Genomic DNA, 21,337 nt, shown 5'->3' on the forward strand with positions numbered 1-21,337 from the left:
GACTTTAGAGAGGAGGATTTGTTAATGTTTTATGTCACTGAAGACTTCGGACTGGATAAACTCATGTTGTCGACACTTTTTTCCATTCAACGTGGAATAACTGTTATTTGGTCCATTACAAATTTTCATCAAGTTTGGCTCATAGTTTTTGTTTGAAGTTATATTATACGGTACATATATGGTACAATTTTAAATTTGGTATTATGACTAACAAAAATATCGGTGTCTTTGGGTGGCTATCACCACGTCTTAAGGTTGATCTGTCAGTGGTGTAAGCGACAATGTGTACAATTTGACGGTGAGCGGTGTCTTTTTCAAAATTGTTACAATCAATTACAGACGCGGAAAACTAAAAATGTAGTTTGCGATGTAAAATATGAAGAGAGTTGAAATGGTAACTTAGTTAGTTCACTCGCTCGTTAACAGTGTGACCAGCGCCTTATGTAAGGCTTAGCTATGAACAAGGGACAGCTCAACTAATTTTGGTCAAAGGCAAAATAAGCATGCAAGATATAATTGTTGGATTAACTCAAGTTCATTTTCGAGAGCTTAGATAAAATTGTTTTTGTTTGTCTTGTTTATGACCAGAACAGGTGTGAAAAACATGTTCGGTAAACATTTTACGTTTGTTTAAAAATAAAAGCAATTTTGTGTTCGGAACGTGATTTTCATGTTTGTGAAACCCCGCAGCATGGGGGATTAAATTGTCTAGTCCGAAGTTTGTTTTGTAAAAATATATATATTTTAAAGCTTTGTTTTGTTTTGCTTGCAGGTACACACGGCGATTCAGCAGACTGGTTTTAAAAGAGTGAAGCGGGGTTTCCGGCCCCTCCGGTTACCTGAACCTGCGCTTGCGCCGGTGGCTGAGCCACGTGACCCCTACTTTCCCTTACAATGGTACTTGAAGAACACTGGGCAGAATGGCGGGAAGCCGAAGCTGGATTTGAATGTGGAAGCGGCTTGGGCGTTGGGGTACACTGGGGTTAACGTAACCACAGCTATCATGGATGATGGTGAGTTCAAATGCTTAATAAGGAAACAATATGTATAATTAATTAGAGAATAAGAAATCACGTTTCCAATAACTGTCAATAATAAATGAGTAATAGTTTAATCGAATACGTGATATCCACTAACTTCGTGAGTAAATATTACTAAAAGTCGCTGAACTGTATCTAAATTACCAGTTCATCACTGGTATCAGTTATTTAAATTCATGAGACTTTAATTACAGAAAGCATTTTTTTATTGAAATCAATGAAAACTCAGAACCCAGTGCTTTTAGTAATGTCCTTGTCTAAATAAAAAGAGCATGATTCTTAAATCAGATCTAAAGAGAAACTGGGTTATAAACCTTTTAAGATAAAAAATCAAACTTACAAAAATCTGATGCAATGTTTACCTGACACAACTCAGATTTACTCCCATTTTTATTAAGAACATAATTTCATTTCTTTACTCTGTCTGAGAAAATTAAAAAAGTAATTTGTTAACGCCTGCCCGCTACCTGCGGCCGACGAATATTAATTAGGAAAACACAATTAGTTAGTCTTATCACAAAATAAATTTATATTAAAGTAAATAGCCGTGGATCTACTTAAATAGACTTGGAAGAAGAATTCTGTCTCAGTATAGTAATATTTAGGAACGTAGGGACAGAAAACACTTCAGGTTGTAGTACCTACTAAGAGATTTCTAATCATAAAAGAGTACGATTACTTTAGCTTCTTAAAATCGTCTTAATTCCTAAACAGTCATGCATATGTTGACCTACCTTTCCATTACTGGTTAAATCTTTTCGATATGTAAATATTAATAACTATGCGAGCGACTACTATTAAAAAAATAGCTTCAGTATCGTTTGTGGAAAAAAAAAACAGTCATCTATCTATACTAATATATAAAGCTGAAGAGTTTGTTTGTTTGTTTATTTGAACGCGCTAATCTCAGGAACTACTGGTCCAAATTGAATTTTTTTTTGTGTTGAAAAGACCATTTATCGAGGAAGGCTTTAGGCTATAAAACATCACGCTGCGACTAATAGGAGCGAAGATACAATGGAAAATGTGAATAACTTATATCTTCTACCCACGGGGACGAAGTCGCGGGCAACAGCTAGTTCTTAATAAAAGGACATTAAATGTACAGATTTAACTTTTCTACAATCTTATAGGGATTTTGTATAGATTAATAGCAATCACTTCTAGAAAATTGATGAAGAAAGTATTTTTCAACCATAAACTTTCACCGTATTTCAATGTTTATTTGTTTCAGGTGTCGACTACATGCACCCAGATCTCAAATACAACTATGTAAGTATTAGCCGTTTTTATTTTATACTTTGTTCAAACCACGCTTTTTTAAAAAGATTTTAAACGAGTGTGTTTTTTAAAAAAAAGATACAAAAAAGTTCCCAACCTTTATCCCAAAAGAATCTCTTCAGAATTACAAAATAAAGGTTATATTTTATCGCTGTTCCCCGCCAAGTAATAAGCAAGATTTGTTCTCTTTAAAATTTTTAAATAAACAGTCTCATGAGCGTCTGTTAATATTTAAACGGTTGAGGTGAATACTGCGTAGTTAGTGTAAAGCTGACCTTTAAAATAACAATGAATAATGGTAAGGGAATTTATAAACGTGTTTTGTAAACAATTATAATGAGAGCTTTAGTTTTAGACAAAGTAAAATATTTGTATTTTAGGTAAAAGTATTTTGAAGTTAAAGAAAGCGAGGTAAAGAAAATTGGAAAGTAAAATTAAAACATCTTAATTATTAATCTTCCGTGCCTAAAGGGTAAAAATGGAAGCATCACTATCTGTCCATCCGTCTGCCATAATGACATCTTGAACCGTGATAGGTGGACAGATGAAATAGGTAGGTATTGTATTTCTGTTGGCGTTATAACGACAAATACTAAAAATAAAGATAGAGTCTAAGCAGGGTTATGTTAATAAAATTTATGGGTATCTGAAATTTGCGGAATTCTTTATGTCAGAGGTACAATTTGAAGGGTTTTTTTAAGTTACAGATTTAGTCAACGTCGATGTTTTTGCAGGAGTTTAAAAAATCGAATGTTAGATGAAAGTTTAAAATCGTTTTGTTAACTCATATAATAATAGAGAGCGAACATTTTGCCATTTATTTTCTTGTATCTCTTGTATGTGCAAAAACATGTTGTCAACAGGTTACTCTTAAAGTAAAAAGTAAAAGACTCATTACCGACATATTTTTCGACTAATTTCTATACCTCAGCTAAGCTAATTAACACGCAACTACACACTAATAGCTTGTAAAACAAGCCATTAGCTCATGCTGACATCAAGAAGCTATTTCAGTCATTAAGTATTAAGTTAATTAATCTTAATTGCGTTTCAAGGCTCGCTTTGACTGCTCGCACAAATTCATCGGGATTAGACTCGGATTTGTAATTACCATTAGGCGCTCAATTGCCTAAGATTAGTTTGAATCTGAATTTCTGGAATTGTATACGCATTTAAGTATACAATATGGCGTACTTGTACTTGTGTTTGTGAAGGATGAACTTGCAGATAGGTAATTAAAATAACGCTGTTTTTTTATCTTAGTCAATTTTAATTGCTTAGGTTAAGCCAAAAAGTCTTATTTAATGTTTTTTAAATAGTATTTTTAAGGGATTTTTACTTATTACTACTTATTTATGGGTCGTCAGAAACTAGAAAGTCTAATAACCAGTCTTATTCGAGGTATCGTGTTGCACCGTTGTGTAAATGGGTTGAGAAGTTCAGATAGGCAGTCGCTCGTTGTAGAGCACTGGTAACATGCTGCATCTGATAAGAGTCAAAGAAAGAAACCCCAGTGAAGTTAGGAAAACTCAAGAATGATGATGATAACCTAGTCGTCATCCCTATTAAACTATTAAGAATAGAAGAGTGTTTGTATGTTATTGTGTGAGTGTTTGTTTGTAAGTATTTTCTTTTTAACAACTACCCTGCGGTGTTATCGTGTCTCGCTCGGCGTGTCATCCGTCGTTTATTATTTAACAGTAATAAAACTCGGATGTCATGCCGACATGTCTGTGTCCTTTATTGAAGGTTATTTCGGAAATGGATGTGTCAATACAATTAGTGTGTTTTTGGTGTTGTTGATTTACTATTAAGTGGAGTATACACTGAGTTTGCAAAAAGAAGTTTTTGAAGTATACGCTTTAACGCATCTATTGAAATTTTGTATTTATTTACGTGGTCTTTGGCAGTCATCAAAATACTAGGGCTCTATCCAATATAACTGTTTTTATAAGTTTCTCAGAACTATTACTAAATTGCCGCTGTCTGTCCTTCAGTCCGTCACCAGGCAGCATCTCATGAACCGGGACAGCTAGACAGTTGACCGGTTTCATAACTATATATGCTTTTGAAATCTTTATTCTGCTATCCAATAAATTAATGTTTTTAGTCAACATAGGCAGTTACTCTATGCGGCATTATAATCAGTCTATCTTAATTCTCAATATAACTTAAGTAAAGGCTAGACTGGAAAAGTACTTCTAAACTGCATTTGAAACTATTAGATACGATACTAAATTCGATGTTGTTTTGTCTTATCGATTTAAAATCCTTATACGAGTATATAGATTGTAGGCGTAGGTAAATATAACTCGTAATCATAAAACTTTATGTAGATATTTCTAAACATTTAATTCCGATATTTATCTTGTTACTTGGGAAGTTACATTGTATGCGGACGATTATGTTTGTAATTCAAATTTAGCGCAAATATTCCGAGCCTTTGTAATGGCTAAGGATTTCGGTCCCTTTGTAAACACAATTAAAATGGTTTGTGCCTGTTCTGCATTTTATTTTATGTGGATTAAAGCCGGTTGATATATCGTATATGTGTACTTATTTTGATGTTTGTGTGAAAAATCGCTTTTGGTTTTTATGACGACGATTACATGTATCAAAATGATTTTATTTTGACTGCACGGATTGTTGAGTGGTTGAGGTCACGACGCCAAAACCCTCTAAGTGCGACATGTCGCGGATTCGATCCCCGTCTAGGCCAAGCTCAGGATCACACAAATACTTGTTTTGAATTTTTGTATTTTTGTTCCCGCGAGAAAGGATTAAATTTCATAATGGGGTATTGATTTAAAGCACTTAATATTCACAGATTTTCTAATTTTAAGAATTGTTTTTAAGAAAAGCATGTACAATACAGGAAAGAATAGATAGGGCGAAATATGGAACTTTTCAACGTTTATTATTAGATCCGTGGATGTTTTTATACGAAACACGAAAGATATTGGTATTAAATGATTGTTGTTGTTACAGAATGCGGAGGCTTCATACGACTTCAGCAGCAACGATCCATTCCCGTACCCGAGATATACAGATGACTGGTTTAATAGGTAAGTCTTAGTATGCGTACAAACACACAAAAAATACAATAAAAAGCAATGTAGGCTCTAATTTTTGAAGAAAGAAGAATTGAATGATAATAATAATACCGATATATGTCTGTACAATAAGTAAGCTATTTACTTCTAGATTCATAATGTATAAGTAGATAAGTAATATTCAAGATTAAAAATCTTACCACTTGAATGGGTGCCCGTAAAATAATTCTCGTTTAAAATATTTCCCTCTTAATATTTCAAAATAAATCCGTCGCCACCTCTCAACGCTGTTTGCGCTCCGAGCTTTTAATTATTTCGGTCATTAAATTGTATAAAAATCTCCCTTCGTTTTTTCATTTTAAAACGAGCTGAATTTTTATCCGGGCCTTTGCAAATGACAAATGAACAAAACTCGGAAAATGGCATTTAATGATTTGTGAAAATACTTTTATATTTTATTTTTAACTAACTTTATATTTTTTGAGTGTAACTATTTATGGGTTGGCATAGATTGCCTATTTCAATTTTGAATGGTTACTAGAGAAGGTTTTTTTTTGCTTAAGTTCGTATTATAAGTAGAAAATAGCTGACTATGGTAACTGATACCGACTATTTTAGTTCCAACAAACGGTCATGGTATTCAAATCCATTTAATTTATTGAATACTTCTATCAGACATATCACACATAAATCACGTACTCGAAGCTACTTGTAATATCATACAAATTTATTTGTCAAGCCAGTAACGCGTCGAAAGTTCTTTGCACAAAGTTCCACTCAAACAACTGTCTGATGAACACAACTTGTTGAAGCCGTAGAAGTAAGGCTATAGTCACATGTACACCGGAAAGCGACAAGCGGGCTTGGTTTTAACACAAAGTTTTTTTAGAATACCAATTTTTTGCCACCCTTTTTTATCATCGTTGACAGGGTTAATTCGGTAATACTAAGCAAGAAGGACTAGAAAAAATCTCTAGCTAGGTCAAATCTCAGTATCCGAAAAGACCTACTAGCAGTGGGAGGTATACCTATGTTTACTCTTAGTAGTATTGTTATTAACTCCACTACTATATAAAAGAAGACTCGTAACTTAGCAATCTATAAAACTGGGAGGACGTGGGTCCAAGTTTAACTAACAGTTTTATCCCGCTTTCTGCTAACATCGACACCTCAGCACAAGCTCAGAAAATAAGCAAACTGTCATCAAACAAACTTCTAGATTGTCTTCTGACCTTGGGAAAGCTTCACTCGTATCTAATGTACTTATTAAGTATATTGCTAACTTTAATACATTCTGTGTTTAGCTAAGCAATACACTTGACTAAGTCAGACATAAAGCAATTAAAACTATTTTAAGTACATTTTGTGGTTTTAGTTAATTGACGTTGAGAAGTGTAATTCGAATTTGATTTGAATGAATGAACTAATGAATGTACTTGAGTGAGTTTATATTTTATAGTTAATATTAATTAGGGGTTGTTAGCATTTGGTTTTTGATTGAAAATAAAGTTTTTATAAATTTTGATAGTAATTTTGATAGTAACTGTCGTGAGAATGATTCATTATTAAATGATGTAACGGTTTACTCACTCGTATTTATAAGCATTTTTTTTATAAATGTTGAGTAAATGAATTTGTTAAACTTTGATTGATAAAATATCTCTATTTAATTACATGAAGTAACAAATTATGATATAAAATAATATTAAATTAAATGAGTAGTTATTTCTTATTGCGGGAGTCGTTTTTTAAAGACATAAGACAACGATTTTTTTTTAATTATAAATACCATTTTACCAAAAACCAGTCCAATGTTATTTTAAATTACATGAAAAGTAAATTTTAAAGGCACTAGAGATGTAGACTTAGTACAAGAACTAGACGTATAATAAAAAAAATACAAAGACGACTTTACTATTTATCAAAAATACATTATCATATTTTCAAAATGTATTGAAAACTAAACTGGAACTTTGTTACAGCCACGGAACCCGATGTGCAGGAGAAGTGGCCGCGGCCAGAGATAATGGAGTCTGCGGTGTTGGTGTGGCCTATCATTCTAAAGTGGCTGGTGAGTGGATATAATACCTATTTATGTGTTGTATTTATAAAACATGGGTGTAGTAACACTGTCACTTAAAGTGAGTTTTGTAGTTTTAAAGAGATGCCGTGTAGAACTCCATTTCTGTACATACCTGTGAAAGAAATAGTGGAAAATGATGAAGGTAGATTTAAACTCACTATAAATCGCTTCGCCTTTGTGTAGTAATACTAATCGATAAATACACGAAGACTTCGTCGGATTGTCGACGATTGTTTGTAGCTTTCTTTTAATGTAATGGTATTTAATTACACACATATACAATGACAGTTTTATTCTTTTTTTGTTTCGTTCCGTATTGGTATTCTGAAAATAAAAAGCAGGTACATATATCTATTTCTTGAACAATTTGATCTCGACTGTTACTACAGGGAATCTCAGGAAAAAAAATAAAGAAACTAAATTCATTATTCAATATACTAAGTAGTTATAAATATTTATTGTGTATCAGCGTAGCGATGACATCACCTACGCCGTAGTAATCGTAGCTCGTAGGTACTCGTAGCATTTTCTTAAGTAGAGTAAGTATTCAATCGCGTTTTACTGCTTGTCATCTCATTATGTTGATTAAAAAAAGTTGTGATGGAAATATATGGCTCGAATATGTCACACACATAATCTATATCTATACTTCTAGCCTTCTTCTGCCCAGTTTTTTCACATTTTCCATTGTACCTATCTTCGCTCCTATTAGTCGTAGCGTGATGGTTTATAGCCTAAAGCCTTCCTCGATGAATGGTCTATTCAACACAAAAAAAAATCAATTTGAAATAGTAGTTCCTGAGATGAGCGTATTCAAAGAAACAAACAAACTCTTCAGCTTTATATATTAGTATAAAAAATATTTTTGATACCAACTATTTTCGAATCATCCCTTTCAATTACGACCATACAATTTGATCCGCCATATCCCATTACGACACAATGTTAGCTAACTATTAATAATTAGAGGGTGTTATAATTATCCTGATTGTCAGCTGGACCAGCGGCTGTTATTAGATCCCTTGGGGTGATACCATCAGACTCGTAACGAGATACGCAACGGCATTGATTATTTCTTCACGTTTTAGTTTACGTAATCGTTATATTGTGTTGTTTGATAACGGAAATTAGGAAACTATTAAGTCATGATTATGTTCTAAGGACGCTGTTAAACGAAACAATGACACAATGTTTGTTAATGTGACATGACTTTAAGCCTGAAATTAGATTTTTGAAAATATTTTGTGCTTACTAAAGAATATCTTACCTTATACCAAAGGGACAGATTTCTTTATCATGATAATGGGAATCCGCGAAAAAAGTAGAGTTAAAAAACCTTAAATAAGCTATTCGATGTCATTTTTACCCAATGAACTAAAAAAAACGGTATTCTGATTTTAATTAAACAGTATGAAAAGCAATTTACTTTCACTATCGTAATATAACGACAGAAATTGCCTATTAAAGCTCAATATATATCCAATATAAATGATAAAAATCCAATTTAATGGAGAATGACTCTGAAATGTGTTTCTATCATAAGCTCGGCTATTTATAGTGGTATGAAAGTTTCCAATTCGCGTCTATTAGCTGGTCTGTGGCTCGTGGTCTGTCAACCGGGACTACAAGGACGAAGTGGGGATGGATGAAGAATGGGATTTTTGAGTTATGTACATTATAATCTACGTCGTCGATCGTGGTTAAAATACAACTGCATAAATGGATCGATAGCAGGTTAAGCTAAAGTTCATGTGGTCAGTACGTAGATGGTTGACCGTCTATGTCATAGGTCGGAACGCACGTGAAATTGCTGGTACCGGTTGTTCTTTACATATCTTCGAAGGTCGGTAAGGGTAGTCAGAAGCTAGAAAGTCTGGCAACCAATCAGACTAAGGGGTATCGTGTCGCCCAGGTAACTGGGTTGAGGAGGTCAGACAGGCAGTCGCTCCTTGTAAAACACCGGATTAAGCTGGAAGCCGCCCACAACATATTTGAGAAAAAGCTAAGAGGATGAAACATCTTAAAAGTAGATATTTTTGATTTTTAATTTTCACGAAACCGTTGGCCCAGTAGCAGAACTATTGACTCTTTTTAAATAAAGCATTTCAGAAATTGCGTTTAATATAATGTTGACGAAATCATAAAGCTTAAAGACGTAAGTGTTTGCTATATTTATGCGAAAACTATTTAGGTCATTTCAGTAACGACGTTAAAGTTAATTTTGTCTTTCAAATATAACCCATAGTATATATTTAGAGCTAGAGTGACAAGGGTGCAATTAGAGAGCTTCGTGAGTGACGCGCGACGGACGCTCCCTCAACCGTCAGCTGTTTTGTCATCCTTGTCGTCTGGCCATAATGACCAATCTCTATTATCTAATTTAGTATCGTCCAATTTAGTATAGAAGGGCAATTGAAATTGGTTGACAATTAGCCAATTAGATTAGTCTTTTTGTTGTGTTTTTATGTATTGCTATAATTGTAAGTTGATTTTTTTCTGATAGTTTGAAGTGGATTTCGTCGACGCGTTTAGGTTTGAGTAAAACGTCTTATTTAAAAAAGTAATTTCATTGTAACATTTATTGTGGTCTAGTCTGTGAATCATCTTTGTACAAGTAAAGAAGTAGATTAACTCCTTTTACGTACATAGCAACAAGCAAATTTTTAGAGATGCAAAATTGTACGTAGCGAGACGTCTAAGACTCATAATACATACCTATTGAATTAAAATTGAATCTGTAACTAAACAGCAATAGAAACACATACCTTTAAACATTCCAAATCGATCTTATATTTGTATTTTCGCTCCAACCAAAAAAGTCTTCAGACCAACATCTATATACACAGCTTATGCTCCTTCTAAACTGTCATAAAGTACATAACGAGTAACACGTATCAGTATCCAGTGGCCTCGCGCACGTGCCCCGTCCCCACAGATATTACTTGCGCTCCGACAGACCGTATGATTATCACATTTTGGAAACCCGCCCTTTGGTACGTAGCGGACTGGTCGTTATCGAGAAAGTTTATAAAATTGAAACATGTTGAAAAATATTTAGGTATGAGTTTAGTTAGAGAATTTTGTTAGAATATTTTTGGTTTAAGTTTCAAAAATCTTGTTAAGAAAATATAAAAATAGTTTATACATATGGCCGTTGTATGTAGGTACCTATACTTAATTCTGTGGATTAGCTTTACTGCAGTGCTGGCAAACGAGTGTTTAGGTCTAAACTAAGTCTAGCCAGTCACATCAAGGCTTATGCTTGGGAGTATATTACCAAGGGTTGCCGTTAACAAAAACGATAAGGAGGATTATATCTACATACAACTGAAACCTTCGTTAAGAAATATTTTATGTATAGGTTTTTCAAAAACAATTCGAGACAAGCAAGTGTGAGTTTGAAAATCCAAAATATACAAGACTGGCTTTTATGAATCTATCAGTTATAACTAATCAATTCAAGAAAATAATTTGTGTTATCCACATGACTCGAATATTTGCGAAACCCCTATACTCAAAGATTAAATTATAGAAATAATATTAATTAAAAACGTACAGAAACCAATGTACTTTCACTATTAATGGAAGAGAACCATATACCCTGCTATTAAGAATAGAATAGAATAGAATAGAATATTCTTTATTGTACACCATAGAATTACAGCATGATTCTTAGAAAATACAGAGTAATCCACGCAATCTAAAAAAAGGCTGACATAGAAACATTTTCATTATTTATTTATAAGGGTATCAAAGGGTGTTAAAATAAACCTTCCAGGCCGTTTTACTGTCCCATATAAACAAACGTATCCCTTAATATTTCTCTTTGCTGACTCAAATTACCATTACTGAAATACAGCCCTTTGTAGGCCCTTAATAAAGATAGTATAAATTACGAATGTGTTAAAGGTCTTGCTTAAATGCTAAGCCAAGGACTTAATAAGGTTTAAGTACCCTTCATAGAAGTTTGTTTATTTATTCGGTTAATAGTTTCTGCGTATATTAAATAAGCTCTCATAATTATGTTGTTATATCTATAAATAAATATAGCATAACATACACAGAAGCTGTTGGTAAACCTATATAAATAAATAAATAAACATTCTCTTAAAAATACTAACCAAATAAATTACTGTTGGATGAGCATCAGATTACGTCAGTAACTTAATTTAAAAAATTGAATTAAAATCAAAATTATTCAGTTAGTAATTTTGTCTACAGTAACTTGAATCGGGTCGAGTCTGGATGAGGCTAGCACAGGACCGTAGAAATTGGCACGAGAAAGGGGAGGCCTATGCCCAGCAGTAAGAGGATAAAGGCTGTGGATGGTGATGATGATGAACTTAAATCAAATCATATAAAAACATAATGGCCTCAGTAATCAAAAGTTTTGCATAAATATATTCTTTACATTTCCCTACTTCAATTGTTTTACCGTACAAATGTAACCGTATACATCAGTAATGACACAATATCTATTCGCAATACTTTTGTACACAATTCTTTCGTAACATCATCCCACGCTCAACAGCAAAACAAGCGAAACATTTGCAAACAGTTCGTCTTACAGAAATAAAAGAAAATCGCCGATCTGGAAAATGACAGACCTTTTTCAATTTCGTTTCGAATTTCTGTTATATTGAGGGTCTTATTGTAAGTATTTGAGGATTGTTTAAGGTCACAATACATAAATAAATAAATGTAGTTGAATAAATAAAATGATGATAGTAAAATAAACTTCTTTATTTTTGGATTGTGCTAATTTGCATATTTTATTGATTATCATAGAGGCATTGTCTTACCCTTCATGGTTAATTTACGTCTATCTAAATTTTTAGTTTAGCATTTCGCGTTAGCACTACAATTTTGGATTAATAGCTCAGAGTCTAATATACGTTAGAAGATATAAGACTTTAAAATGTTTACAAAACCGATTCAACACAAGAATGACAATTCTTCAGTTTTGCAGTGGTATCTTTTCAAGGAAAAAAAACACTGCTCTGACTATTTCACTTCATACATATTTAAGAAATACTCCCGCATACTATAATTAAGTCTCTAAATTTGTCGCCTCCTGTGAAATTTTAATTATTTTCAGCCATTTTAGTTCTGAGTAATTCAAAGAGAGAGGCTAAAAGAGTGACCTTCCTCGTGATAAATTAATCTGAGATTACAGCGACGGACGGAGGCCACAAAATTGCGCTGTACTAAGTCCCTAGCGTGGACGAGGCTGGAAAAGACCCTTTTTGAGATTATGGTCTATATATATACTGTAAAGATCTTTATTACTTGTGTAACTTAGAATTCTTTAATATGTTAAAGGTTAGTTGTTCGTTTTTACATTTACACGTACTGGCAAACCTCAACTGTACAGAATGATATTCAATCAATTTAACTCTTGACTTCACTTCATTATAGTGTCCAACTAAGTAAGCTTGTATTATGAGTAGGCTTGACACCTAGTAACCCGGTTCTGTTAGTTCATTGTTTATTGTAAAGCGAACTTATGATAGCGAAATGATTAAAGTTAGGACGATGTCCAAGTCATTTATTGAGCATAAAATGGTAATGATATATAATTTTGAAAATAAATCGACATTTCACACCATATTTTCCATTTTTCCTCGGTGTCTCTGTGCATGTGACTTGAAAATTTGTGAAACTCCCAGGAATATAAGGATAAAAGTTCTAGAGAGTGAATAATCACAAAAATAAATAGATCTAACAGATTTTATCCAAATTCATACACCTTAAAACGTATTAATGTCCCCGTGACATGGTTTTACTACCGCACTTTCGTCTATCGAAGCAAATATCTAAAGGTATATACCCTTTAGATATTTGCTCACCTCAGCCAATAGGTATAACGTACATTTTATGGACCTCCAACCCGTAAGATAGAGCCACATAAAGTGCTTTGACTTGTAAAATGTGTGTAAACTTTAATAGAGGAGTCGATTTTATGGTTGTAATCGTAAAATGATATGTAATGTAAAGGTTTATTAGTTACTAGCTGTTGCCCGCGACTTCGTTCCCGTGGGTAGAAGAAGATATAAGTTATGATTTATACCCGTCCTGTTTTTTTCACATTTTCCATTGTATCTTCGCTCCTATTAGTCGCAGCGTGATGGTTTATAGCCTAAAGCCTTCCTCGATTAATGGTCTATTCAACACAAAAAGAATTTTGCAATTTGGACCAATAGTTCCTGAAATTAGCGCGTTCAAACAAACAAACTCTTCAGCTTTATATATTAGTATAGATGTATCCGACTACAAGATAGCTTGCGAAAATGATAGGCAAAGGATGAATTAAAAGCGGTCGGGCTTGCGTCACTGATTGTTCGGAAAAAAATGTCTGAAAGACAAATTGCAAAAAAAATTGGTCATTTATCACATTAATGTACATACGCACCAATCGTTGCTCAATCTCGATTTATATTTGTTTTTATAGCGGCAACAGTAATACATCAACTGTGACAATAGGGATGATGACTGGGTATAAAAAGAAAAAATCTCATTAGTCCCTCAATTAGACAATTGAAAAGTATGAAAACATATTTTTTCCTTTTACAGAAAAACTAGAGTTGACAAAGATTAACTGCTTTAAAGTTTAGAAGAGGGGGCTTGTGACCTAACGATAGAGTAAAATTTATTCTCAATCGTGACGTCACGCGTAAGTTTCATTCACTGTAATTTGGTCAATTTATGTTTGCGGGGCAAACTAAAAAATACGTATTCATTATTATACAAAAAACTACAAGACGGACACTGCAAAAAAATTGTCATCATCCCTATTTCAACTATCTAGCTATTATGAGAAACAGCTCAGTTACAGATAGACAAAAAATAGAAATAGAGAATTAATAAAAGATTATCGTTTCTACCCTCTTGTACGGAGCCGTAAAGAGTTTAAAAAATGACAATACAGAACCATTTTTTTTTCCTTACTGATACCGTCTGCCTAAGCTCTGGTTTTGTCTGTTTCATCGGACTACACATGTTTCGTAACACTTTTATTTAAAACTGGTTCTCCACAGTTCCGTTAACGTGGACGGCGACAAGTGGATAACATTTATCTATATTTTTGTTTTCTTTTTAGGCCGGCTTTCATAAAAGTGAGCGCAATTCTGTCTATCTATTTAAACAAACATAATGTTTTATTTAGTTTTTAGACAATTTGTACAGTAAGAATGATTTTAGAAGTCCCTAAGCAGAGGTCCAAAAGACTTCAGTTTATACAAATTAAACACTGTTTTTCTTTAATTTGGACATAACAAAGGGCTTTAATTGTGATATACCAAGTATTGTAAATTAAACGTTTTCGACTGAAGAGTATTTGCAAGTAAATAACAATAAACAAATTAACGATCTTAAATAAAATACAAGCAGGAAATAACAATACAAAATAAATACCTCTTAATAGGTATAATTTTATTATTTTGAGCTTTCAAAACAAAGTCCATTTTGTCCTTCAAAATTGTGAGATGTTGTGCTGTGCAGCTGTTTATTTTATAATGGCAAAACCTAGTTTTAATAGTAAACTATAAATTATCCACCACATAATCATAAACCATTCAACATGACCATTCAAAAATATGTCACAATCAAAACGCACGTACCGATGCATGCTTTACAAAAGCTAATATAAAATTGATTGCGATAAAAAAAGCCGCCTTTTAAGTACTGCATATGCTATCATGGTTGCTATCAGCTACGCATGGGTAGAGATACGTAACGTTTGACGCATGGGATAGGGATTTGCGGCTTCCCAGCCTGATTGCGGGATTTACCTTCCTCCAGTGAACTAAATTGGGGATTATAACTGTTGAATTATATTGTTATGATGTAATTTTAGACTGGTGTCTATTGTGAGATGGATGAGTTTGAATAGCAGAATAAGTTTTTGTTGAAATGGGGAGATTGTTGCTGGGTGTTCTCAATTCGTAGTGATTATATGTTTTATAACGTATTCGTTTTGTTGAACTGGGTAAAATACAACATTAAACTATTTAGATTTAAATACTTAAAATGAATTCCTTTTAAGTCCACCCTAAGTTTTTACAGTTAAATAAATCTTAAATTACTAAATTGCAAACTAAGTAGCAAATGTAGATGCCTGCCTACTCCTCTTTAGTTATAAAAGTATTACTCATTTTATGAATTAAGTATATTTAGGAGTAAAGAATCCAGATTTTCTTTTAAAACATCATAATTGAAGGTTTTTTGTGTCATAGCAGTAATGATGAGATTTTGGATACTTTTTTGTTCCAACATGGCATTTCACGAGCGTCCATAAAGGCAAAATTATTTATTAAATAATGGGATTCTAAATTGCCATTAGAAATTCTTTACTTAGCGAGCATGATAAATGTATCATATTTATCTTGTCGCTGTTTCTACAGAGAGGCCTGGAAACAAATTACATTCCCCGAATGAAGACTCTGAAAATTCACTAAAATGACAATGACTGAAGACAATTTAAATACTTCGTTATTCTGTCAAAACTGCGTCCTAACATATCTTGCTCTCTGTAAAACTTAATTTATTAACATCAATTAAATCGTAATTCAATCTATCTGAATATAAAGTTTTCATAACAGTCAAAAACCTTCATAGGAGAACCGTATTCAATTAAAGTAGGCACGTAATAATAACGTTCTGACTAATTAACTAAGCATCGTTGGCTACCTCTACAATGATATATTTTTTATAACAGACAATAATTTCTCAGAAAACTGATCTTCATCACAAGTATTCTTTCCTATTCAATCAAGAGGTAATTATATATCCCTTGTTCTCAGGTATTCGAATGTTGGACCAGCCTTACATGACGGACCTGATCGAGGCCAACTCTATGGGGCACGAGCCCCACAAGATCCACATCTACAGCGCCTCGTGGGGACCAACTGATGATGGAAGGACTGTGGATGGACCCCGCAATGCCACCATGAGGGCTATTGTACGAGGTGTTAATGAGGTGAGTTCAGTAGTTATAGATGGAAAGTAATGATAGTTATATAAAATAACTAGGGTGTCCGGGATTGTCCAACTAACTTTATGGATGGGCTACTACGTCCAAAGCTAAAGGCGTGAGTAAAACCGTTGCGTCATGGTGACACTGTCAAGAATTTTTTTTTTATCACTTAACATATTTTCACTGTATAAAGACGAAAAATACAATCAAGCATGAAGGTTTTAATATGATTTAAAAAGGTTAGCTGAGTTCTTATTCGATCTCTTTTCAAATCTCAAAGTATTAAACAAGTTTATTCTTAAATAAAAAAGAACTATCTGATTCTTCTTTGATCCAAATATTGGTCTTAATAATCTAGATAAACCATCTGGCATTTGAAGATCTTAATAGTTTCCTGCTGACATTTGAAGCAGGTACCTTTTAAATTCAGTTTATAGAACGCGCTGGGATAGTTTGCTTTAGAAAATGGAATCTTTATCTTTATAGATATGTATTAACTGTTGGACTGTGTGGAATCTCAAATGGGCGTTTGCTTTTATACATATAAGTTAATAGGTACATGCATATATATTTATGTTACTACGTTGAAGAAGCGTGTGCTCTGCGATTTCTATTATTTTTTAGGAATATTCGAATCAAATTTAACTCTGTATCTATGAGTTGAATGTAAACGAAAAGTGCACGTGTATGTTTATATGTTTGTTACGTCTTCACATCCAAACGGCTCGACCTATTTCCATGAAATTTGATATGAATATAGCTGACACCTTGGACTATCATTTAGGTTTTGTTTAAAGGTATTTTTTGCAACTGTTGTCTACCACTAGATATACGAAACTGCAAGCAACAGCAAGTCATTGTGAAATAAACCGCCCGCCCTAATAAATTCCCTATTTGCTGCAATTAATTGATATTAAAAAATGCACGGAAATATTATGAACAGATGTGAATTATTTTATTAAACTTTGTACCGCACGATGATCTTGTCACCTGCAGTCGACCACAAAATGAATGGATAGCTCAACAGGTGGATTCACCTATCCACAAATCACGCACTACAAAAGCTTTAAACAATCCAGAATTAACTGAAAGACCAAAATAAATATGAACAAAAGAATATCGAGAAAATCTCACAAAAGAAACGTTTTTCGTTATTTATTTACACAATATTTAACATCAAAATGCTTTCATACAGATGAAGTGGCATTAAACTTTTATAATATGCAAATTTCTTACTTCGGTAGTTATTTTTACACAGGATAAATGATTTTTATTTACTGAGAAATGCCTTTGTGTTTTAACTTCAAACCAGTAGTGAGATAGCGTGGTGATCAATAGTCAAACGTTCCCCATGTTTGAAGGGGCATGTATGATAATTATAAGCTGGAATAACTATTATATACAATAAATAAAATTGCAGTGTCTAGAATATTTACTTGTGTTGGTTGCTTCGGTGACCCTCTCGTATAATCTTACTGTGAGAAATTCATTTTAAAACCACGTAAACAAAGACCTTAATATAATTTTCTTTCAAGAAGTCCACAGCTGTTTAGTTTCCGAACTAAAAACAAAGTGAAGCAACTTTAAAAAGTCTGGAAAGTTCTTTTGAAATAAACTAGACTGACGCCGAGTTGTAAACAGTTTTCGTAATTTTTAGCTAAGTTATCAGCGCAAATAACGCAGGTACTTGTGTTGTTATGACACTATTTAGCTATCGAATAAAAGGGCATTTATAAAAGCTTTAATATGTTATTTATATTCAGACTATAATCAGACAAATAATGCAATCTCATGGAGGTGATAGACATCGTTTTGTAATATGTTGTAAGGTCATTTTTGTAAAGGATTTTTGATAGCATTTGTTACTTTAAATGTGATAAGCAATCATGCAAACTGTTACCGATAAATGAATGTGAACTGGAATGGAAAAAACCTGGCCAGTAAAGAAAACTTTATATTAGTTGAGTATAATACAAAAAAAAAGAAAATAATCGATAAATGGCAGTCATTGATCGATAACTTGCTGACCCAGCAAACGTTGTTTTGCCTAATAAATTATTTCTAGTTGTAAAAATAAAAACAAAAAATTTTTTTTTAGTGTGAGTAACCCTTACCCTTAAAGGTATGAAAAACAGATGTTAGTCGATTCGCAGACCTACCGAATACGCATATAAAATTTGGTAAAAATCGGTTGAGCCGTTTCGGAGGAGTACGGTAACTAACATCGTGACACGGGAATTTTATATATTAGAGATTATCTTTTTACTGATAAAAGTCATATCAAGATTTTGCAGCAATAAAGGTCCAAAATCACTATCATATTCACAAAAAGTTGTGAGTTATAATTTTACAAGTAGGTAAGTCGCATAGGCAAGAGAACTCTACCGAATGCGCTCTAAACATCAATGTACCAAATGTAACATCATTTCCAGCAATTATTTTTAACGTGATTTTCTTCAAGGACTTTTGCCCCTGACGGTACTTACCGGTAGCTTCTCCAAGTGGGCGGGGACGGTCACCTGGCTAAATTGAACCCGTCGTCTTTGGTACTTTTTCTGTCATTCCCCTTAATGGATGTTCTATAGGGTTCGAGCGGCGACAAGGAGTAAAATGTTTTCTTATTTTTTTGTTAGATTTTTTTTTTTTTAATAGTGTTTTCTTGTAGTGGCTTTTTAAGTGAATAGTGCAATGGTTTCGCAAAAAGCAAAGGATGTGTGTAGGAACCTTAAGTGACGGCAATCCAATTTAATATGTAAAATTCTCGTGTCGTCTAAGAATGAGACATCTATTTTTCATAACCCCATTTTTTTCCTAGAACTTATTTATATAGCAAAAAAAACGTTTGCTGGATCAGCTAGTAATAAACATAACACAAAAAAGTGTAAAACACAAAGCAAAATTATATCTATATCTATACTAATATATAAAGCTGAAGAGTTTGTTTGTTTGAACGCGCTAATCTCAGGAACTACTGGTTCAAATTGAAAAAATATTTTTGTAATGAATAGACCATTCATTGGGGAAGGTTTTAGGATATAAACTATCACGCTGCGCCTAATAGGAGTGAAGATACAATGGAAAATGTGGAAAAAACAGGGCAGCTATAAATCATAACTTTTATCTTCTAACCACGTGGACGAAGTTGCAACAGCTAGTGTTACATATATACGTACGTACAGATTAAAATACCCTTTTAACAAACCCGCCTCCACTCCAAAACTCTACAAAGATTTTTCTTGACGGATTATATTTTCGTCCCAACCCTTACAAATCTTTCGTCCTGTCAAGATTTCCGATTTGTCACAACAATGGAAAGAGGTTTCGAATCTGATCCTTTGTCATTGAAATATAAGAGAGCCTTTGTAGAGCTCCTGACTTCTTGTTTATGTAATAGATACCCATTTAAAGCTAAAAAGCGTGATTCACGATAATTTATTCAATTACAAGCCTTTTCGTCTTTTTTTCGTTGGAAATTGATATTTTTTAGACAGTATTATAACATTTTAATAACCATCGTGTTGTGGATTTATAATTATTTCTTGATAACGGCTTAGTTACGTGTATTTATCAGGATCTGTCAATTATGAGCGCACGCAGTGACGAGCAAGCCTTATTGCATTTAGCAATTATTGTTTATATTTTCATTGCAAAGTAAAATGTGTATTACTTTTATTTTTCGTATTTATACTTCATAAACTTCAAAGCATCAACATTATCTAATCTAATCTTAAAGCTATGTAAATAATTCATCAAGAAATGGATCTGTAAAAGACAATCATAATTACAGTTAAAAGCTCTACAACATGATATTTACTCGTCGTGTGTCGTTTATAAGGCACTCATTAAAGGCAGCTTTATTTCCTTCAGTCTTCGAAGTCATTTCCGGTGTGAAAGCGGAACGATTCAGTTGAAAAAGGAAGGCTGGGACACTTCCTGTAACTAGGGAGGTTGGTACTAGACTGAAAAGAGTTAATACTCTATTTAAGTAGGTATAATGCAGCTTAGTCTGTGTTGTAGCACTTAGGTACTGCGGATTCTTTTTGAAGTTCAAATGCTGAAAATTCTGCGAAGCTTAAAGTGTCGTCCTGTTATTTTAAAACTATTTAGATCTGTGTATGGTTGGAGTGTTAATTCAAAGTTTGTTTATTTACTGTATTGAAATTCCAATAGTTGGTTCCACATAAATAAAAACATTTTTTTTGTAGTAGAAAAAAAGCTCTACTTACAAAAAAAAAGCATGTACATGAACAATACAATGAAGGCTTTTATAGAGACACGAAAGTTCAAAAATAAGATAAATAATAACTCTATAAGGAATGCCTTTTAAAAATACTGAATGAAATAAAATGCTGTGCTATTTCATCATTGGCCTAGGCTTTTCCCAACTATGTTGGGGTCGGCTACCAGTCTAACCGGTTTCAGCTAAGTACCAGTGTTTTACAAGGAGCGACTGCCTATCTGACCTCCTCAACCCTGTTACCTGGGCGACACGATACCTCTTGGTTAGACTGGTTGTCAGACTTTTGAAGCTTCTGACTACCTGTAACGACTGTCAAAGATGTAGGAATAACAACCGGGACCCACAATTTAACGTGCCTTCCGAAACACGGAAGGCACGTTAAATTGCCGTGCTATTTATAAAGCATAAAAAAGTAATCAGAATAATTTCTATAAAAAACAACGTTAAAATAATCTTCCGATCCTTTTGTATTCTATTACAACAATGGCCGTTTATTCCGCGTTCCATATACGACAGTATGTACAGTCAGCTACAGAATTTAGTTAACATTTTTTAATACACTATAAAATTCCATGAGTTACTTTAGGGGGTATTATTAGGTAGCAAAATACAATCTAAGGTCCTAGGTAATATTGCAGACCATTATAAAAGAAAACAAAAAGAAGC

General features: G+C 33.2%; 1 protein-coding gene across 1 annotated transcript in view; it reads left to right on the forward strand.

The window, feature by feature from the left end:
- The window catches only part of LOC113498528 (neuroendocrine convertase 2), a gene marked incomplete at its 5' end in the record, with an annotated part of 55,986 nt that overhangs the window by 19,542 nt on the left and 15,107 nt on the right, over window positions 1-21,337 (forward strand). Inside the window, 5 exons of the mRNA XM_026878552.1 lie at window positions 773-1,013; window positions 2,275-2,312; window positions 5,310-5,386; window positions 7,357-7,445; window positions 16,259-16,434. Of these exons, the coding sequence (XP_026734353.1) occupies window positions 773-1,013; window positions 2,275-2,312; window positions 5,310-5,386; window positions 7,357-7,445; window positions 16,259-16,434 (621 nt within the window). The remainder of the gene's footprint in view (window positions 1-772; window positions 1,014-2,274; window positions 2,313-5,309; window positions 5,387-7,356; window positions 7,446-16,258; window positions 16,435-21,337) is intronic.

Source organism: Trichoplusia ni, chromosome 11 (assembly GCF_003590095.1).
Source record: "Trichoplusia ni isolate ovarian cell line Hi5 chromosome 11, tn1, whole genome shotgun sequence".
Classification (NCBI taxonomy): domain Eukaryota; kingdom Metazoa; phylum Arthropoda; class Insecta; order Lepidoptera; family Noctuidae; genus Trichoplusia; species Trichoplusia ni.